At 39.9% G+C, this 21,821-nt stretch overlaps 2 protein-coding genes and 1 pseudogene across 3 annotated transcripts in view; all 3 read right to left on the bottom strand.

Moving 5' to 3' along the window:
• Positions 1–21,821, bottom strand: part of LOC118888426 (nuclear RNA export factor 2-like) — a 295,223-nt gene that overhangs the window by 68,254 nt on the left and 205,148 nt on the right. The window lies entirely within an intron of this gene.
• On the bottom strand, positions 1,740–3,930 carry TCEAL8 (transcription elongation factor A like 8). 2 transcript variants are annotated; one of them, XM_036839412.1, is made up of 3 exons: positions 3,823–3,930; positions 3,350–3,421; positions 2,283–2,736 (listed from the first exon to the last, which is right to left on the bottom strand). In XM_036839412.1, exon 3 carries the CDS (start codon positions 2,692–2,694, stop codon positions 2,341–2,343), a length of 354 nt encoding a protein of 117 aa, XP_036695307.1. In that variant the 5' UTR covers positions 2,695–2,736; positions 3,350–3,421; positions 3,823–3,930; the 3' UTR covers positions 2,283–2,340. The 2 variants fall into 2 exon arrangements, with proteins under 2 accessions (XP_036695309.1, XP_036695307.1); XM_036839414.1 differs by lacking the exon at positions 3,350–3,421 and having other exon boundaries at positions 1,740–2,736; positions 3,823–3,921.
• LOC118888331 lies at positions 3,779–8,038 on the bottom strand (annotated as a pseudogene).

Here is a 21,821-nt window from a genome sequence, read left to right as displayed (position 1 = left end):
GGCTGGTGACATGAAGACTCCCCCAAAATGGCATCACACAGAGAAAAAATTTTCAAAAAGCCAAAGAGCACAGGGATGGCTCATTGTTTTCTGAGCTGATCACAGGAGAACTTTAATATCTTTTACTCATATTGGAAGGAGTGAATGCATGGCCAAACATTTTCTTGATGGTGTTCCGTCAAGAAAAATGCATCTTATATAGTTCCCCACCTTGACTTTTTATCTTGTCTTTGTTAAAAGGAATCTTTAAAATTTTATATATAAACCTGTCAACCTTTTCCTTTAAAAGTTCATACTTAAAAAGATAAATGCTGTTATAGGCTTCTACTTCCTGAATTTCAGTTAAAGTTCACCAGTATTTTCTTCTAATTATTTTACTTTCATATTTGTAATAATGGAAAGCATACTGTATATACCAGGTGTCCTCATGCTTCAGTGTATAGCATCAGCACCTGGAGGAGTTTGTTACCTGTTACTTCTACAGCCCACCTCCTGGCAGTAAGTCTTAGGTGGGGCCCAGAAATCAGTATTTTAAAGATGCTCCCCAGGTGATACTGATGCAGGTGATTATGCAAGGCTTTGATAAAACATTTGGAGTGCAATCCATCCCATGAACTGTTTCTTTCTGGAATTGCTTGTCATAATACTAGAAAAAAAAAAGACTTGTGGAAGATTATTGAGTCAATAGCAGAATTTGGACAAACCTACTGGCTCCTTAGCAATAATCAATCAAGAAATCAATTAAATATTGAAACATGATGTGTTACAAGTAGGTGGGATATCAGGAGGAAAAGATAGTCTTTGATCTGTAGGGAAAATATAATTCCTAACATTTACATAGTAGCCATTCTATTTTAAGTGTATTTATAAAGTTTTTGCCTTTCCAAGTTTTTTTTTTTTTTTTCACTTATCAACTGGGGATGGGATGGGGTGAAGGGAACTGTTCCCTTAGATCTGTTTCCTGTATTGCTTTGTGCAATTTATGCATATTCTGAGTCTTCTGAACCAGTAGGGCAGGCCTGACAGGAGCCTTCAGGGAGAAATCATCCCACAAGAGAAAGACAAAACCTCAGTTCTTAGACTTCGAGCAGCAACTCTGACTATAGTATGACATGTTTTGCTCAAATTTGAACCCTGGTCCAACCCCCAAAATGGACTCATCATGTCTGACTCCTATGGAGGAAGTGTCCTGTGGCTGAAAATGGAAGGGGCTGTTTTACTAAAAACTCTGCTGAACACTGTGGCCCAAGCAATCCTGGAACAGTCCCCACCTGTGTTAAGCATCACTATAAAGCAGAGAGAAGTTTTAGAAGACAGAGTGGGGATTCAATGCACTGGGGACTCCAGGAAACTCAGTGGGGCTTTGGCACTCAAGGACTCCAGTGCACCACCAGCAGCAGGGCCAGCAGAGAGCAAAGGGCCCAGGAGAAAAGGCAGCAGTGTCCAGCAGGCCTGGCAGGACCCAGGGGAGCCAGGGGTGGGGCTCAACAGCAGAGGCCTGGCATGGGAGTCCCCACCTCCCTGCCTATTGGACTTGTTCCTGAGCACAGGTTGAGTCAGGCCAGGACCCCCCCTCCCTCAAAACTGATGTTCTGTAGTGGGTTGGGGTTCTGTATGCATAGGTGGGAACAAGAGCCCACCAAGCACAGCTCAGAGTCACCTCATTTCTTCCCCACAGCAGCCCTGTGAGGCAAATGTTTTCCCATGAAAAGACTGAGTCTTAAGCAAGTGTATCTGTAATAACTGCCAGTTTTATTCCTCTGGCTAAGAGATCCAGAGGTAATTTGAGGTTTACATTTTTTTTAATAGTTCTTTCATCAAGAATTTAGGTGCCCCCATTGCCCTTATAAGCTGGTTGCAAATTATTTGATTGACTCTTAATTATAAAAAAAAATTAATTCTTTTTGTATGTGTGACGTGTTCATTAAAAAATACATATAAGCAAAAAGAAAAAAACTCACACCACACAGAAATAAGCACAGTTAAATTTTTGATATATGTATGTATGTATACACACGCACACGCACACACACACAATTTGAGATTTTCTCCTACATATGTGAGCTGATACTAAATATGCTGCTTTGTAACCTGTTATGTTTTACTTTACAATATGGAATGAACATATTTTCATGCATATGTGTGAAACTTCCCAATTGAAAAACAGACCTGGAGAATGTGTCAAAATACAAAATCCAGATGCTGGTAATAAGGACACTACCTAAAACAAAACTCCACCAGATGATTAAAAATAAAACAAAAGTCAAAGATACATCAGAAAATGCTAACAGAAAGAAAGCAGGGGCCAGATTTTAATATCAGACAGAAAAAAAAAATAATTCAAGGCCTAAAGCACACAGGATAAGGACGGCTACGTGAATGTCTTTGTTTCCAATGCATCATCACAAACTTGTTTCTTACTCTTCTTATCTCTTCCCTAAGCCTTTCCAACTCATCTACTCCTCTTATCATTTCTTCTGGGTCCAAATGCCTAACCGGAGTGTCCTCTTTATATCCCTGACCAGGCTGAGTCAGCCCTCCTCTAAGGTTTCCTTCTGCTTCCTGGCTTACACCTTCTTCAGAAGGTAGAGGATTTCTTTCTGCCTCCTGTGGTACAGCTTCCATAGGGCGGTCTTCCTCAGCCTTTGGCATGTTCTGTGCTTTTCCTTCATTTTCTTCACAAGACTTTTGCATGTTGAGTATTTTTCTCTTATTTCCTTCCTGAATAAATTAATCCTGGAAAACAAAGAAACAAAACGACTAGATGCCAGGCAAATGGACCAGCAGTCAGAGCATGGGTTTCCATAGAGACTGGCCTCTTCACATTCAGGTCCCTAATTGTCAAAGTTTTCCAACTACAGAAGACTAGATCCTCAGGCTCCGAACTCCCCTGGCCCCACCCCTTTCTCCCCCTCCCCGCTCTCCCCCTCCAGCTCCAGCTCCATCTTCTCCGCTCCCGCTCCAGCCCACCATTTCCCAGCAGGCCCTGCTACAGACCTCTCCTAGCACCGAAACGGGAGCAGCGCGGAAGCAATTAACCCCTCCCTCGCCTCGGGTCTCCAACACTCCCGCCCTTTTGGGCTTTCCCAAGCCATTCCAACCTCCTGCCTCTCACCTGAGACCTGCTGGTCCGGTCTCTGGCCTCCCCTCCCCCTTCCACGTCTCTCCAGTCTCCTCCCCCCGCCCCCGCCCCATTTCCGTTGCAGGCTCTGCACAGGCCTCCGGCGCTTCAACCGGATGGAGAGAGGCGGCAGCGACCCCGGGATGGGCTTTGGTGTCATCCGCACTCACACCCCCACCCCCACGGCCACCCCCAAGGGACCTGAGGCAATTCCAGCTTTACACTGACCTGCAGGGATCCAGGGGATTTTCCTCCCTCTTCCCTCACTCGATTTGGGTCGCTCCCAAAAGACCAAGAGTCCTGCAGACAGGAGTGCTTGGTGAGCAGGTCAGTACCTGAATCACGGGTCCCTTTCACGATTCTAGGCCTTGTTCGTCTAAAGTTTCCCCACGTCCTCATCCTCTCCCTCCTTTTAAGGCAACCCCGCCCTCCTTCCCCCGTGCCCACCGGTTCCCTGCAAGCAGGGAGTGGGAGACAAGTTATTTCCAAATTGTTTCTATGTCTCTCTCTCGGGACCCTCAATTGGCTACCCTTCTCCCTCTCCACCCCCACCCACCCCCAAACAGCCCCAAATTTCCTGCACAAAAATGAGAGTTTGGCGGAACCGTAGTGTTGGGAAAGCGGTACCGGCCACGCTTGGTTTCTGCTCTCTGACTCCTAGGCCCCAGGGTCCCGAACGGAGCGCCCACCTTTATACTGACCTGAAAGGATCCGGGGCACTTTTCTCCTCCAGCAATAGGGAGCTGCTACAGGGAAACAGGCCCTGGACTATAAGGACTTCTGCACACGTCGACTCCTGGTCACGTGAGGGTCGCGTCATCAATGAGCTCGAGTCTTCGGTTACCCCTCCCATTTAACCCTGCGGCCCGCCCCCTGCGTTCCCTCCACTTGATACTGTCAATCTTTTTTCGTATTTGCCAATCAGAGACAACAAAACTGGTATCTTGTCCCTGCAGTTTCTACTCGCTTTTCTCGGGTTACCAGGGAGAATCAGCCTCTCGGGGTGAATCGACCATTTCTCCTTCTTCTTTGGGGAATCATCTCTTTCTCCTGCTTCCAATTTCACCTCCACGCCTCCCCCAAGGTCCTTCAGTCCACCATTTCCCTTGGAGTCCTGTCTAGCATTAAAATGGGCGAAGGTGGTAGATGGGGGCGGGAGGGCAGCTAGAAAAGAATGTGGGAGTGAGGGTGTGGGATTTTTTTTTACTAGTTCTCTAGAATAGTTTTCTGCTTTGTGTAATGTTTTAAACAATCAGCATACTTTTTAAAAACGATTTTTAGAAAAGAGATACTACATAAGCAATATTTGACACAATATGGAGGACAAATTAGTTACATGAATTTTTAAGACTTTGGAAAAGTTTTTTAATGGCTGCAAATGAAATGACAGTTTTCACAACATATTGATCTGTTAGAAAAGGTTTTTAAAATCTTATTAAAACAGCGCCTTTAAAAACTGACCCCAAATTAATCTGTGGGAAGAGGCCCAGTTTTCTCTTGTTAGCAATTTTATGTAAGTAATCCACTACTTTTTCTCTTTCTGACTGAACTCAAGTTATCAAGTATTAGATGTCTGACCTTTTCATGAGGACTGCTGCATGGCTTCCGCTTGAGTTTTAAGTGGAGGCTTCAGGCACACTGCCTCTTATGTCCTCTGTAGGATCCAGTGCCTTGCTAATCAGATGAGTCTATAAAGGAGTCAACTTTACTTTGGAACTCAAAAAAATGTGTTGGAAAATAACTCTCATACATCCTTGAAACACTCAGAAAGGAGAGAGTTCCCTGTATCTCACCATTTGGTGTGAGGCTTTTTAGCAGGTGGAATTTTTGTTCATGCATGCCACTCTTGAGATATTCTGATATCATTCACTTTGATCCATTAGAAAAGAGAACTATCAACATGCATAATTGTTATGATCAGAAAGCAGAGAGGACATCATTGCAGTAAAAATATTAGTTAAAAGAGGAAATTGATGTCCCCGCAACCCAGAATCCACTGGTACTTGGAGGTATGTTGGTGCCGGGAATGGCAATCTGGCCAGTGGAGCCAGCTGGAGAGTCAGGGGAAGGAGGCAGAGAGGGGTGTCTTATCTAGGATGGTCACGGTGGGATGCGGTAGCCAAAAACAGAGCCCACCACCGAGATAGCAGGGTTGGAAAAAGTATTTTTGCTGTCTTTAATGTTTTATCATTTATATTTAAGCATGAAGAATTTATTCCACAGTTGATGGATACATTTCCTATTATTCGAGGGAGAGTTTTTAATATAAATATAGCTACTGAATTATAAAGATGTAACCATTAACTTCCACAAAATATTTCCATCCTTTCAGATGTTATATTTAACAGGGGACAACTGATATTTTTATAAAATTATTATCATATAGCGAAATTGACTCTTTTTTGGGTGTACAGTTCTGTGAAGTTTAAGAAATGTATAGATTTGTGGAACTACCACCACAATCAGGATACAGTTCAATCACCCCCCAAAAAACTTCCTCATGCCACCCCTTTGCAGTCATACCTTACCCCCTTTCCTGAACTCTTGGCAACCTCTGATCTATTCCCAACGCCTATCTTTTGTCTTTTTCAGAATGTTACATAAATGAAATCTACAACATGTCACATTTAGAGACAGGCTTCCTTCACTCCGCATAATGCCCTGGAGATTCATCATTTAAGCTGTTTCATGCATTAATAGCTCATTCTTTTCTCTTTACTGAGTAGTATTCTGTTATATGGGTGTTCCAGTTTATTTGTCCATGTACCCTCAGTAGGACATTTGTGTTGTTCCCAGTTTTGAGTAATAATGAAAAGAGTTGCTATAAACATTGCTTCAAACTGGACTACTAGGGTAACCTTTTCTCCGACCTATCTACCTTCAGGCCTCCCTCTCTGTCTTCAATTTACTTTGCACATTACCGTCAAATTAAACTTCACTCTTTCTTATTTTCAACTTGTCATTCTCCTGCTCAGAGGCCCTGGATGGCAACCCCACCATCTGTGAATTAAATCCTACTTTCCTCATCCTGACATTCAGTGTTGATCAGAATTGAGCCACACTTGTCATCTACTTCTCTGCCCCATCCTAAAGGAACTCTCATACACTATGCCCAAGTATGCCTTCTTCTCTCTCTTTGTCTTTGCATGATATGTTCTTCCACCTGATTGCACTCCTCTTCCTCCTAGATCCTGGTCCTGCTCATTCTTAGGGACCTAGCCTTCATCACCCAGCCTCTAAAGCCACCCCAGCTGGAAGTGATCTCTCCCCCACCCCACCCCATCAATGCTGCACGTAGGGTCTGCACCCCTCATATTGCCCTTAGCAAAGGTTGCCTTTTACCTTTCCCCTTTCCTGTGTGTTTGTGTTTGTGTTGGGTGGGGGTTATCTAACCAGGCAGATGTTCAGATGTGGGTTGATGGAGAGTGGGGGTCAGGCTCCAGCTCTCATGCTGCTTGAGTGGCTCTTGTGATTTTAAACAGTGCATCTCCCAGAAATCTCAGAGATTCAGAAGGAGCTGTATGCCAATTGGCTCACAGACGAACCTTCTTTCTGCTTGCACAAAAATTGGAGCAGAAGTTTCATTGTCCCCCTCCTCTGCTTATTCTGCTTACAGATAGTCAGAACAACCCTAATACCATTTTTATGGAGCTACTGACAGAGGATATTGTCCTGTTTTCCTAAATAGTCATAAGAGAGAGATCAGTCAGCTCACTGGTGCACACCTTACCGAGAGCCAGATGGTACAGGCCTTTACCTTCATCCTTGTCCCTGAGCAATTTCAGTGCATCAATATAGCATTCAGCTGCCTTTGAAATTAAGTTAATCACAGTAGCTTTTTAAATGTAAGATTTTTGGAGACAAGAGCATTCTTGTCAATTAAAAACTTTTTAAAAAGGAATGAAAAGGGGGCACAAATTGATTTAAACAATGAAGACATGAATTCTGGAGAGTAGACACCATGTACCTCTGACCCAATCAATATTCTGTTTTTATACACCAAGAGGGCACTGGGGATAGCTCCAAAGTCTAAAGCCTTTCAAATGGTGTGAGGGGAGGAGAAAGGAGCTCTTATACAAGAATATGATATCCAGAATATTGTTTTCTATGCTCTCTTTCGAAGTCATTTCCTGAGGCTCTGTATTCAGCAACTCCTGCATATTTCTTACTGCTCTTTCAAAGCTCATCCCATAGAATAGCTTGAGAGGGCTATTTCTCTCCCTCGTTTCTCTAGCACGCTGTCTATGGCTTGAAAACATCCCTCCCAGTATGGCAAAATCTGCTCCAGATCCAAAGGTTTGGCTGCCGTACATGGACTCAAGCAGTTGTCTTCTGAGATGATTTGCCCCTTTGGAGTGCAAGCAGACCCAACACATTTCGTCACTTTGCTCAGCTGCGGGTAGTCCACTCATGTTCTGAGGTAAGTGGTACACACAGAGCCCAGGCTGATTTCCACTTAGATTGTAAGTCTCTGCTTCAGAAAGTAAACTCTTCTACCATCCCTCCTGTCACTACGTTCCCTGACATTTGGAAATTTGGCATGCATAAGTTTCCAAAGTTCCACAAACTCTTCAGAATAGCCACTGGCCACATCCAAGCAAATGAACTTAACTTGAAGCACAACTTTTCATCTCTTCCAGATAATTCTGCCCACTTCCTAAACTCACAACTAAATGCTGCACACATTGTGGATTATTGTGGCCAAGAGTTTCTAGTTATCCAGGGCATAATGCTTATGAATTGCTGTGAACCTGAAATGCTGTGTCATAACCACTGCCATTTCATATGTCCCCATGGTGTCTATGTTGACCACAGTAATAGGAATCCTTGAGTTGGTCTGCTTAGACTTTCTTACTATGTGACAGAATGCTTAAGATCCACCTCAGCTAGATTCTTGAGATTGCTTTGCTTAAGCATTGAGGTTCATATCTATGTAGAGCATCTTGCTAGGTTGCGGAGAGGCACACTTCAGCTGTACTACAGCTTGGACCAGGCAACTTTTTTCCTGTGGCAAAAGCAGAGTTGTTGGGGAGAGAGTGCTGTTGTTGCGGGCTAGGTGCTTTTAAAAATTAAGTTTATAATGGAAATAAAGTCTTTGCTGACCTCTTGATTCTGCCTTAGTTGCCTGCACTCTATTTACCTATCCTAACTCTTTCATCCTGTTTTGTTGACTTTCTGCTTTGTATCCCTTACTTATCTGTAAGTGCCATAGGACAAAAACCTTATCTGGTTCAACTTTGTAACCACTCCAATGTTGAAAGTTCAAGTTGGTGGAAACGATTTAAATTTTTGCTAATATGGGAATGGTTAAATAAATTATCCACACTGTGGAAATTGTGCAGATATAAAAAGTAATGAAATAAAAAATGTGTAGTGACATCAAATTATATTGAAGTTATATTTTTGAGTGAAGAAAGTGGCAGAAGAGTATTTAGAGAATACCGTTCCACTCACATACACATAATGCATACATATATGTGCATGCAACTAGTTTATTAAGTAGTTCTAATTTTCTGGTATAAACATGGAAGAATTTTATTTTTTCCAGTAATTGCTGTCAACTATGGTCTGTCAAATCTTCTGTTTCTCACTGAATAATGAATTCGTTTAATGACATTTCAGTTTGTTTCCTCAACTATTCAGTCACTTTCATTCATTAAGAGAGTTTTGTTTTGGGTTTTTGAAACTCAGTCTGGTTTATTTTTTAAACTTTTTGTTTTGAAATAATTTTAGTTCTAAAGAAGATAGTACAAAGCATTTCTGTAAACCCTACATCTAGCTTTGCCTAATACCTGTGGTACATTTATAAAAACAAAGAAATTAACATTTGTGCAATACTATTAACTAAATTACAGACTTTATTATTAAGATTTCTCCAGGTTTTTCACTACTGTCTTTTTCCTGTCCCAGGATTCAATCCAGGATACAATGTTGCATTTGGTTAACATGTCTCTTTTTTTTTTTTTTTAATTTATTTTATTTATTTATTTATGGCTGTGTTGGGTCCTCGTTTCTGTGTGAGGGCTTTCTCTAGTTGCGGCAAGTGGGGCCACTCTTCATCGCGGTGCGCGGGCCTCTCACCACCGCGGCCTCTCTTGTTGCGGAGCACAGGCTCCAGACGCGCAGGCTCAGTAACTGTGGCTCACGGGCCCAGCTGCTCTGCGGCATGTGGGATCTTCCCAGACCAGGGCTCGAACCCGTGTCCCCTGCATTGGCAGGCAGACTCTCAACCACTGCGCCACCAGGGAAGCCCTAACATGTCTCTTTATTCTATCACAGTTTCTCAGTCTTTCCTTATTTTTCATAACCTCCACACTTTTAATGAGTGAGGTATTTTGTAGAATGTTCTTCAATTTGGGTTTGTCTCACGTTTTCTTATAATTACATTGGGGTTATTGATTTGAAAGAATATCACAGAGTTGAAGTGCCCTTTTCATCACAATGTCAGGATTACATGACATCAACATGACTGATCACTTGTGAGGTTAACCTTGATCATTTGGTTAAGATGAGTCTGCCGGGTTTCTCCACTTCTAAAGTTACTGTTTTTCTCTTTTCGTATTCTGTTTGTTAGAAGCAAGTTACTAAGTCTAGCCTACACTAAAGAGGAAGGGATTTAAACTCTACCACCTGGAGGGAGGAACATCAAAGAATTTGTGGATATATATATGAAAACAACCACAGTAATTGACAAATATTTGGGATCAGTTGATTTGAGACTATGCAAACATTCTGTGGATTTTGCCTGCAACAATTATTACTGTGATGTTCTGATGGTAACTTTTTATATCCCTCATTTCCTTCTACATTTAGTATTTGAAATTATTATGTAAGAAAGATTTCCACTTCCCCCATGTATTTATTCATACGATTATTTATTTCTATCAGTGTGACTCATGAATTTTTGTCTTCGGGGTTATAATACAATACAATCATTTGGGTTTTTTTGCCCAAATTTTCCAGCCTTGGCAATTGGGAGCTCTTTCAGGTCAGCATACCTTTATTCTTTTTCTGCTTCCTTACTTTCTGGTGCTACAAGATGTTCCAGATTCATCTTGTATTATCCTTTTCCCAGCCTAATAATCAGACATTTCTCTGAGGAGTCTTGGTTACTTTTATTGGATAATCATATTTAGTAATTAAGATCTGAATGCAGGGTATTCTGGTTGCTACTGGGGTGTCATTGCTTCTCAAACTTCTAAGCTGTTAGAGCAAGGAGATAAATGCCTGTAATATTAAGCTGTATATACACAATCTCTACATTTATTTATTGTGTATATCTGTAACTATCTGTCTCTCTATAGATATAGATGATATACAGATACACACACACACACACACAAGTTCATACTGATACATGTGACTCTAATCCATTACCACACGTATCCATTAAGCTTTCTCTCCTCTTATTATTTTTTGTTTATAAATTTATTTATTTATTTTTATTTTTGGCTGAGTTGGGTCTTCGTTGCTGCATGCGGGCTTTCTCTAGTTGCGGCGAGCGGGGGCTACTCTTCGTTGCAGTGCATGGGCTTCTTATTGCGGTGGCTTCTCTTGTTGCAGAGCATGGGCTCTAGGCACACAGGCTTCAGTAGTTGTGGCACGCAGGCTCAGTAGTTGTGGCGCACGGGCTTAGTTCTGCGGCATGTGGTATCTTCCCGGACCAGGGCTCGAACCCGTGTCCCCTGCATTGGCAGCTGGATTTTTAACCACTGCGCCACCATGGAAGCCCCTCCTCTTATTTTTTTTTTCCCTCCTCTTATTTTTAATTTCTGTCTCTGACAGTGAGAAACCTGGTTCTCCTTTATGCATAATCTATTTACTTATTTATTTAACTCTAGTATATAGTTAAAGTAGTTTCAGAACTTCTATCATGTACCCCTGTGAGAAACAAATTTCCCCACCAGAACACAGCATTTCTGTATAGTTCTTTTTGTCTTGACCCTTATAATATCCAGTCACTTTTTCAAAGCAACTTAGGTCAGCTCTTTTTTTTCCCTACCCTTTTTATTGAAGTTATGGCATACATCTATAATACAGGAGATTCATTTGCAACAGTGTACTTTCCATCTAGGGCTCCCCTACATCTTGATTTGTATATTTTTTAATGGACATAGAGCAAAAGTCACCCTTTGTGGTGTGCAGTTCTGTGAAATTTGAAAACATTCATATAGTCATGTATCAACCACCACAGTACCATACTGAAGAGTTCTATCACTCTAAAATTTCCCTTGTGTGGCCCCTTTGTAGTCAACTACTCCCCCCATCCTCACCCTTGAAGCCTCTTTTATATCTGTATAGATTAACCTCTACATAATGTCATATAAATGGAATCAGACAATACATATGTTTTTGAGTCTGGCTTCTTTCAACTAGCAAAATACATTTGAAATGCATACATGTTGTTGTGTGAAGCAGAAGTTTGTTCCTTTTAATTACTGTGTAGTATTCCATTGTACAGATGTATATTAATTTATTTTCAGATGTTAAAGCAACCTAACATTCCTGAGATAAATACCACTTTGTCGTAGTGTATAATGATTTTTATATATTGCTGGATTCAATTTCCTATCATCTCGTTTAGTACTTTTGCATATATATTCATAACAGTTAGTGGTCTGTAGTTTTCTTGTGATGTCTTTGACCGGTTTTAGTATCAGGGTAATACAGGTCTTACGATGAGTTGGGAAGTGTTCCCTCCTCTTCTATTTATGGAAGAATTTGCTAAGGATTTGTATTAATTCTTCTTTATATGCTTGGTAGAATTAACCAGCACAGTCATCTAGGCCTGGGCTTTTGGGGGGCAAATAATTATTTTTTATTATTATTTCAATCTCTTAACTTATTATTATATTGGTTTATTCAGATTATTGGTTTCTTTTTGCGTCAATTTTGATAGGAATTTGTCCATGTCATCTAAGTTATCTAATTCATTGACATACAATTGTTCATAGTATTCCTTTTAATCATTTTTTTTTCCTGAAAGGTCAATAGTAATGCCCCTCTTTCATTTCTTTCTTTCTTTCTTTTTTTTTTTAATTTTATTCATTGTTTGTGGCTGCGTTGGGTCTTCGTTGCTGCACGCAGGCTTTCTCTAGTTGCGGCGAGCGGGGGCTACTATTTGTTGTGGTGCACGGGCTTCTCATTGCAGTGGCTTCTCTTGTTGCGGAGCACAGGCTCTAGGCTCACGGGCTTCAGTAGTTGTAGCACGCAGGCTCAGTAGTTGTGGCTTGCAGGCTCTAGAGCGCAGGCTCAGTAGTTGTGGCACAGGGGCTTAGTTGCCCCGTGGCATGTGGGATCTCTGCGGACCAGGGCTCGAACCTGTGTCCCCTGCATTGGCAGGTGGATTCTTAACCACTGCACCACCAGGGAAGCCCACCCTCTTTCATTTCTGATTTAAGTAATTTGAGTCTTCTCTTTGTTTTTCTTAGTTAATCCAGCTAACGGTTTGTCAATTTTTTCGATGTTTTCCAAGAATAAACTTTGGGTTTAACTGATTTTTTTCTCTTCTCCATTTCATTCATTTCAAATCTAATCTTTTTGTTTCCTTATTTATGTTCACTTTATGTTTAGTTTGTTTTTCTTTTTCCAGTGTCTTAAGGTAGAAGTTTAAGTTATATATTTGGGATCTTCTTTTTTAACATAAATATTTACAGCTATATATTTCCTTTTAAGTGCTGTTTTACCTGCATCCTCTAAGTCTTGGATGTCATATCTTCATATTCATTCACCTCATTGTGTTTTCTAATTTCCTTTTTAATTCCTTCTTTGACCCAATGATTTTTGAGGAGAGCATTTTAAAATTTCTATATATCTGTGTATATCCCAAATTTCTTTTTGAAGTTGATTTCTCATTTTATTCTACTGTGGTCAGAACACATACTTTTTATTATTTCTTTTTTTTTTACATTTATTGAGATTTTTATGGCCTATCCTATATGGACTATCCTGAGGAAGTTTCACTGTGCATTTGAGGAGAATGTATATTCTACTGTTGCTGGGTGGAGTGTTCTATAGATGTCTGTTAGGTCTAATTGGTTTATAGCATTTTTCAAGTCTTTGAATTTTCTTGTTGATCTTCTGCTTTGTTGTTCTGTGCATTATTGAAAGTGGAATATTGAACTCTCTAACTATTATAGTTGAATTGTCTATTTTTCCCATCAATTTTCATAGTTTTTGCTTCATGTACTTTTAGTCCTATTGTTAGTTCCATATATTTGTAATATTGTTTTATCTTCCTGATGGATTGACCATTTTATCATTATAAAATGTCACTCTTTACCTCTAGTAACCTTTTTTATTTTTAATTCTATTTTGTCTGATAATAGTATTGTTACTCCAGCTTTCTTATGGTTGCTGTTTTCATGATATATATTTTTTATCATTTTCCTTTCAATCTTTATATGTTTAAACCTAAAGCATGCTTCCTGTGAACAGCATACAGTTGGATCTTTTAAAAATCTAATCTGACAATCCCTGCCTTTTGTTTGAATTGTTTAATCCATTCATATTTAATGTTATTATTGATATGATTGAATTTATTTCTGCCAACTTACTTTTTCTAAAAAAAATATTTATTTATTTATTTATTTGGCTGCATCGGATCTTAGTTGCAGCACACGGGATCTTTAGTTGTGGCATGTGGAATCTTTAGTTGTGACATGCGAACTCTTAGTTGCGGCATGTGGGATCTAGTTCCCTGACCAGGGATGGAACCCAGGTCCCCTGCATTGGGAGTGCGGAGTCTTAGCCACTGGACCACCAGGGAAGTCCCTCTGTCAACATACTTTTTGTCTGTCATATATCTCATGTGTTTTTTGTTCCTCTCTTCTTCTCCTCCACTTTTCTTACATTAGTTAAATATATTCTACTGAAGGATTTTAATTTATTTAATTACTTTTTCATTATATCTTTTAGAGTTATTTCCTTTGTGGTTACCGTAGGACTTGACATATACATCTTAATTTATTGGGTTCTATTTCAGATTTATACTAACTTAATTCCAGTGAGGTATAGAAACATCACTCCTATATAGTTCTATTCCCTTTATCCACTTATTGTGGTATTGTTATACATGTTACAACAAAAATGTTATAAACCCATCCACTGTTACCATTATTACTTTACATAACTTTACATCTCTTATGGAAAATGAAAGAAGGATAGCAAGTATATATTTATAGAATTTATTATGTTAACCTTTTTATTTATCACTTCTGGTTTTCTTCATTTCTTCCAGGGGATTTTAGTTACCCTCTGGATTTGTTTCCTTAGCCTAATGCAGCTTTGCTCCCACCCATCTCCTTTGTGCTTTTATTGGCAAATATATTTCTTTTCTCTGTTATAAGCCCAATAATACATTATATATGTACTGTTTTAACCAGTTGAGAGAAGGAAGGGGAAATAAATATACATTTGAACTGTGTTTTATAATTACATAATTAACCTTATATGTGCTTTTTTTCCCCAGTGGATTCAAATTACTGTCTGGGGTCATTTGCTTTCAGAAGTAGAGAACCTCCTTTAGTATATCTTGTAAGGTGGGTCTGCTAGTGAAAGGTTCTCTCATTTTTTTGTTTGTCTGGGAATGTCTTTATTTTGCCTTCATTTTTGAAAGATAGCTTTGATGAATACAGGATTCTTGGTTGACCGTTTGTATCTTTGAACAGTTTGAATATACTGTCCTACTTCTTTCTGGCCTCTATTGTTTTGGTGATAAATTAGCTGTTGATCTTACTGGAGTTCTCTTATAAGTCAGGAGTCATTTTTTTTCTTGCTGCTTTCAACATTTTCTCCTTGTCTTTGGCTTTTTCAGATAATATATTTTAGCAACTCTGAGTACTGATCCTCTCTCTCTGGGGTTTATTGTTGTTGTTATTTGCTTGTTTTTTTAGTGACTGGCTGAATTATTTCAATCATGTCTATTTCCTCCCTGCTATATGATGCCTCTATGTTGATCCTCAGAGCGTACAGTATTGGTATGCCCATAGTCACTCTGGGATGACAGTGGTTTTGGCAGTCCTCTCTTTACTGTCTCCTTACCTGAACATACTTGACTGGTTGATTGCTTTATTGTTTTTGACAGTACACTGGGGCATAAGTTGCTCCACAGATTTATGGGATTAAATTTGGGCTCCTTTTCAGATATAGTTTTTGAGGTCATTGTTTGACATTTGTTTGGACTCCAAGAAGACTCTACTTAGCTGTCTCTTTTCCTAATTCTCTGGTAGACTAGCTGGCCTAACGTTTAGCTTATATCTCTAATGAATCTACTGACCTCCCCTTAATTGTTATTCACTACAACCTCCATTTTTTATAGCACCTTTAGCCTTCAAGTTCACACTGTGTGACAAATGAAGTCAGTTCCTTTGGAAAGAGTTTTGGAGCTCTCTGTTTTAAGGCCTGCCTCTCCCATGGGAAAATCTCTGATACAAGGCTCTGGAGCTAAGGATGGTGACGGTAGCACAATTCTCTCTGAGTGACACTGCTACTTTAGGAGCTGTACACTTGACTCAGGATGGGCAGTTCCTTCAGGTCTTCCTGGCTTGCCTCTCCCAGGAAATTGAGTCCCCAGTATTCTTAGCACACTATGCTGAAGGTAGAGCCTCCTTATGATGAATGGGGGAGGAGCAGAGGGAGCCCTCACCTTTCAGCTGCACTCACTTGGAACTTAGCCTGAGCAACAGTCAACTCAAGGCAGGATGAGAAGTTTTGTCTCTCCTGGGAAGATACTGTGACGCTTCAGATATGAGCTGGGGGAGAAGGAGACCTGTGTTTTTGACCGCACCCTTCTGGAGTGGAGTTTCCATCATGCTAAGCTGGAAGTGGGAAGGCAAGAAAAGAATCTTGGTTCAAATGCCACAGATTCTCATGGTTCTTATTGTTACAGTAGATTGTCTTTTAAAAACGTTTCTTCATTTGCTGTATGCCCTTAGGACCATTTCCAAAGAATTTAAATGATTGTATTTTAGGAGAATAACTTTTAACAGTTTCACTGGGAAATGGATCCTCAGAGTTCCTCATATTGCCTTGCCAGAAGTGGAACACCAACCATAGTTATTTTTAATTTCCCGTCTGATGGTGTCAAGATCTGTGTCATTTCTGATTATTACTTTGCCTCTTCAGAATGTTTTATTTTCTTTCCTTTTTGTATTTCTCATAATTTTTTCTTGAAAACTGGATTTGTATAAGACAGTAATTACTGAGGTAAATGGAGTTTATTATTGGAGATGAGCCTGTCATTCCTACAAAGCTTTTAGTGTGAAGTTTGCATTAATCTAGTTAGAAGTTGGGCTGAGTTTGATGTTTTCTTCCTATTTGGCTCTGAGTCTTTCCACTTGGTTTTGCAGTTTCCCTTTGTATTTCTCCCCAAAAGGAATCTGTTTCTTGCTGTCCTCCACTGTTATTTTTACTCAATGTTTGTTAGTGTGGTGTTGAGGGGAGGGACGAGCATTCTCTGGTGTTCTGATTGGGTCTTCATCTTAGGCAGCCACTGTGAACCTGGGTTTTGGTGGTGTAATCTTCACATGTGTTCATGCCTCTCCTCCAGGTTTAATGCTAAGCCTCCCCTCATAGAATTTTTTGTTTTTCTGTTTCCCTTTCCTAGCTGCAGTGGGTTTCTACTAGTGACTTTAGGATATGGGTTTTTTTGTCCGTTTCCCTGCAGATTAAGTCTTTTGTTTACTAGGGGAGATAGGTCTGGTTGGAATTTCAGCAGTGACTGCTATCTCCCTCTCTTAGCTGGCATTATGGGGAAAGCTCTCTCAAATTCTCCCTGATCTTCCCTGAGAACATCTAGTGGGGTTTCTGGATTAAAGCTTGAAAGAGAGTGCAAGCTCTTTACGTCTGTGGACTTCAGGGACTGAACACTCTCATGCTAGCCTTCAGTCTTTAGAAATTCATTAGAAATTTCAAGCTGAATTTTCCTACTGGTCTACATGGTGTTTGGTGGTGTCTATTCCAGATAAGCAAATGCTTGGGTCCTATTTCTCCCTCCACGTGTCTCTCTCTAGATTTTGGGATAATCATTTGCCCTGTGACCTCAGTTCTCTAAAGGTTTTAAGAAGATTTGTTATTTTGGGGACTTCCCTGGTGGTCCAGTGGTTAAGACTCCACACTTCCAGTTCAGGGGGCCCGGGTTTGATCCTTGGTCAGGGAACTAGATACCGCATGCCGAACTAAGACCCAGCACAGCCAAGTAAATAAATAAATAAATATTAAAAAATGCAAAATGTTATTTTGCATTTATCCAACTTTTTTTCCTGTTTTAAGTGTGAATAGCATTCTTTTCAGCTCTCCATTTGGAGCTGAAACCAAAATTTGCCTTATTCATTTTACAACTTAAATATAGCATTTGATTTAAAGTTCCTTTTGGTTCCCATAAGCAGTACAATCTCTTTTGCTCTTGTGCCTTGCACTGGACAGGGAGTTGGGGCCTATTTCAGAAACATTTCTTTCATTATCCCAAAAATATTCTTGGGTCTGGGAGGATAGTGAGGGAGAAGCAAGGTAGATATTCCTCATTGTATGGCTGTCTTTAGCAACATTGGCCATTGTCTGTTGGCTCAAGGTGAACAGGTGAAAGGTTAAATAGTCTGGAGACTATTCTTATCATTGGAAAGATGGGAACTCATAAATTGTCAGTCATAAAGCTTTGCATTTTTTTCCTGTCCTCTTTCCCTTTGAGGTATGAAGGAGAATTTTGTAGAGATGGAAATAAAACTCCATAGCCTAAAAATGTAAAGAATTTCTCCTTTTCAGCTACAAACTAGGACTGACCAGATAATTTTGAATTTAAAGTAGAAGGGTTGAACCCTTCTCTCAGAGTCCAGTGAAGTAGCACCCAGAACAATAGTGATGGGGATACAGTTGGACAATAACCCCAAACAACCTTGCTCAGACTCCCAGAAGGGCCTTGGTTGTGCCTGGGCCTGTTTTAGTGGTTTTGTGGTGAATTCAGTTCTGTATCTGCCTGATGCAGTGCTTCTGATGTTTGATTCAGCCCAGTCCCAGAAGTACAGGAGACAGCAGGCAAAGGGAGCTTACAAAGGCATGTGGTCCTCCAACTCAGGAGAAAACGGGTGTTACCACCTGTTTGAATACCCTCATGTGTTGTAGGCACAGCATCTGATTTGGGTACTAAGGCAGTCAAGCTGTGAACTGGCATTAAATGCCTTTTTAAGGCATTAATGGTGGAGGAAGCAATGCCACTGTGAGCCTTGCTCTTTAGGTCTGTCATCTGAAGAAACATTACCGCTATTCGGACATCCTAAAGGATTGGCTGGGCAATAAGGTGAAGATAAAATTCAAATCCTTAGGTTCCAATCTAGGCTCTTCCCCTTACAGGTATGTAACCTTGCATAAATCACATACACTCTTTGAGCCTCAGTTTAGTCACCTGTATCGAAGGCACAATAACACCTCTCTCAAAATTGCCTGTCAGAATTAAAAGAGCTAGAAATATGAAAAAATGGACTGTGAACAGTGATGATTTACATCACTTCTAGGCCACAGTGTAGAAAAAGGTGTGTGAGATCTCCATGTATTCTTTTCCTCTGCTGCAGTGGTATCATGATTAGTTTGGATCTCTGGGAAACTAGGGGGAGCAGAACCTCTCCATCCCCAATTCTCATGAAGTGTGAGAAATAAACCTTTGTTGTGTTAAGCCACTGATGTTTTGGGGTTGGTAGCTATCCTATCATAAGCTTAGCCTAACCTGACAAACACACAAATGGTCCTCAGAGTTAAGCAACAGAATCACTGGAATTCTTGTTAAAATACACTTTATATGTGGGAAAACTATATTGGGAGGCAAGTGATTATGATAGTGGTGATTATGATGGTAAGAGAGTACTACTCACGTATCATATCAGAAAGTCAATAGGTAATAACTAAACAAGTCAAGAAATAGCAGTTGTTAAGTCATATGTGTGATAAGGAACTTGCATCCAGAATAAACAAAGAACTGTTACAACTCAACAATAAAAAGACAATCAACCTAATTTAAAAATGGGTAAAATGACTTGAATACACATTTCCCCAAAGAAGATATACAAATGGCCAATAAGCACATGAAAAGATGCTTAGCATCATTAGCCATCAAGCAAATGCAAATAAGGAGCCCTCGGAGAAATCGGAGCCCTCGTACACTGCTGATAGGATTGTCATATGGCACAGTTGCTTTGGAAACAGTTTGGCAGGTCCTCAAAAAGTTAGAGTTACCACATGAACCAGCAATTCCACTCCTAGGTATATACTCAAGAAAATTGAAAACATATTTACATGCAAAAAGTTAACACTGCTGTATGATATATGTGAAATTTGTTAAGAGAGTAAATCTTGAGTTCTCATCACAAGGAGAAAAATGTTTTCCTTTTCTTCTTTTTCTTTTTATTGTACCTAGATAATGGGTGTTAACTAAAATTATTGTAGTAATCACTTCACAATGTATGTAACTCAAGCCGTTACGCTGTATACCTTAAATGTATACAGTGATGTATGTCAATTATGTCTCAACAAAACTGGTAAAAAATTTAATTAAAAAAAGAAAAAATGGAAAAAAAATTACTTTTGCTTCTTCTAGCAGAAATGATTAACTAGTGTATCAAATACTACATACCTGTGTTTTTTTTAAAAATCAGAAACAAAACAAATATATTACAGTACCTCTTCATAAAATGAATCAAAGCATTCAAATGAAGTTAAAGCAACTTTGGACATAATCATTAGCATGCTCTGAGGTTATCTACATAATAAACTAAGACAGAACCATCATTTCTGTACTTGTAAATTTTATATTTTGACTTTTCAATAGAGTTTATTTTAAAAGGCAAAAGAAAATGTACACGAATGCTCAGTACTGATATGGATGTGGATGGACCTTGAAAACATTATGCTACATGAAAGAAACTAGACAACAGAGGCCATGTACTATATGATTCCATTTCTATGAAATGTCTAGAATAGGCAAATCCTTAGAGACAGAAAGCAGATCAGCGTTTGCCAGTTGCCGGGGAGAGGAGGGAATGGGAGCACCATTATGTGCTAACGGGTATGAGGTTTCTTTTTAGGGCAATAAAAATGTCCTGTAACTGAATAATGGCGATGGTTTCAGAACTCTGTTAATATACTGAAAACCACTGAATTGTGCACTTTAAGAGGGTGAGTTTTTATGAAAAAAAGAGTGAATGTTGTGATATGTGAATTATATTTCAATAAAGGCGTTAAAAAAAGAAATAACAGGACTTCCCTGGTGGCGCAGTGGTTAAGAATCCGCCTGCCAATGCATGGGACACGGGTTCGAGCCCTGGTCCGGGAAGATCCCACATGCCGCGGGGCAACTAAGCCCACGAGCCACAACTACTGAGCCCGGACGCCACAACTACTGAAGCCCACATGCCTGGAGCCCGTGCTCCACAACAAGAGAAGCCACCGCAATGAGAAGCCCGCACGCCGCAACTAGAGAAAGCCCACGCGCAGCAACAAAGACCCAATGCAGCCATAAATAAATAAATTAAATTAATTTTTTAAAAAAGAAAGAAATAGCAGCATAAGCATATTCTTCTGAAATATGGAGGTAAATACCAGAAGAAACCAAAAACATTTATGGTAGTTGCTTCTGGACAGTGAGAATGTGGAATGATGAGGCAGACTGCAGTTTTTAATAACATATTCTTTTACACTATTGGATTTTTAAATTTTATACATATATCCATAAAAATAAAAATGAGCTAAAAACAAAGGACACCTACACAGAGACATTTTTTTAACATCTTTATTAGAGTATAATTGCTTTACAATGGTGTGTTAGTTTCTGCTGTATAACAAAGTGAATCAGCTATACCTATACATATATCCCCATATCTCCTCCCTCTTGTGTCTCCCTCCCACCCTCCCTATCCCACCCCTCTAGGTGGTCACAAAGCAGCGAGCTGATCTCCTTGTGCTATGTGGCTGCTTCCCACTAGCTATCTAAAATATCGTATGCTAACACATATATATGGAATGTAAAAAAAAAAATGGTTCTGAAGAACCTAGGGGCAGGACAGGAATAAAGACGCAGATGTAGAGAATGGACTTGAGGACACGGGGAGGGGGAAGGGTAAGCTGGGACGAAGTGAGAGAGTGGCATGGACTTATATACACAGAGACATTTTGAGGAAAAGTCAAAAGAGATTCTGATACCTTGGATCTGAGGCAGGAGCCAGGATTCTGCATTTTCAACAAGGTAGGTGATTTCGATGCAGGTGGTCTGCTAGTAGCTAGCAAACTTTGAGAAACACTACTATATCCAATGTTAAAGTTATTTAACAATGGATTGTGGTATAATCCCTCTCTTGCTGTGTTCCTTTTGGAGTGGCGAGTTTCAATTGCTAAAGAATGAAATTATGTGCTCAAGGTTATGTATTCAATCAGGGACAGAACTGGGCCAAAAATTGAGGCCTTCTGACTCAATGATTAATGTATTGATTTTTAAGCTTCTATCATGTGTTGTAGGTACCAAAATGAATAAGATAAATTCTTTGCTTTGAATAAGGCAAGTCTAGTGGGCTAATTATAATGCCTGAAAATGCATTAATTAAGATTTTACAAAGCATTTTTCCACATTTCATGTCAGGATTAATAAAACTATAACGTGAGAAGGGGGACCTTCTCCATAGTTCAGTAGGGAACATAGTGGGGTGTAACTCACTAGAGACTC

Source organism: Balaenoptera musculus, chromosome X (genome assembly GCF_009873245.2).
Source record: "Balaenoptera musculus isolate JJ_BM4_2016_0621 chromosome X, mBalMus1.pri.v3, whole genome shotgun sequence".
NCBI classification, from domain to species: Eukaryota; Metazoa; Chordata; class Mammalia; order Artiodactyla; family Balaenopteridae; genus Balaenoptera; species Balaenoptera musculus.
Note: the sequence above shows the minus strand (reverse complement) of the source record. Positions and strands in the feature narration are given on the sequence as shown.

Excerpts from the sequence above, each read along its gene's own strand:
- TCEAL8 (XM_036839412.1), bottom strand. The coding sequence starts at position 2,694 with ATGCAAAAGTCTTGTGAAGAAAATGAAGGAAAAGCACAGAACATGCCA.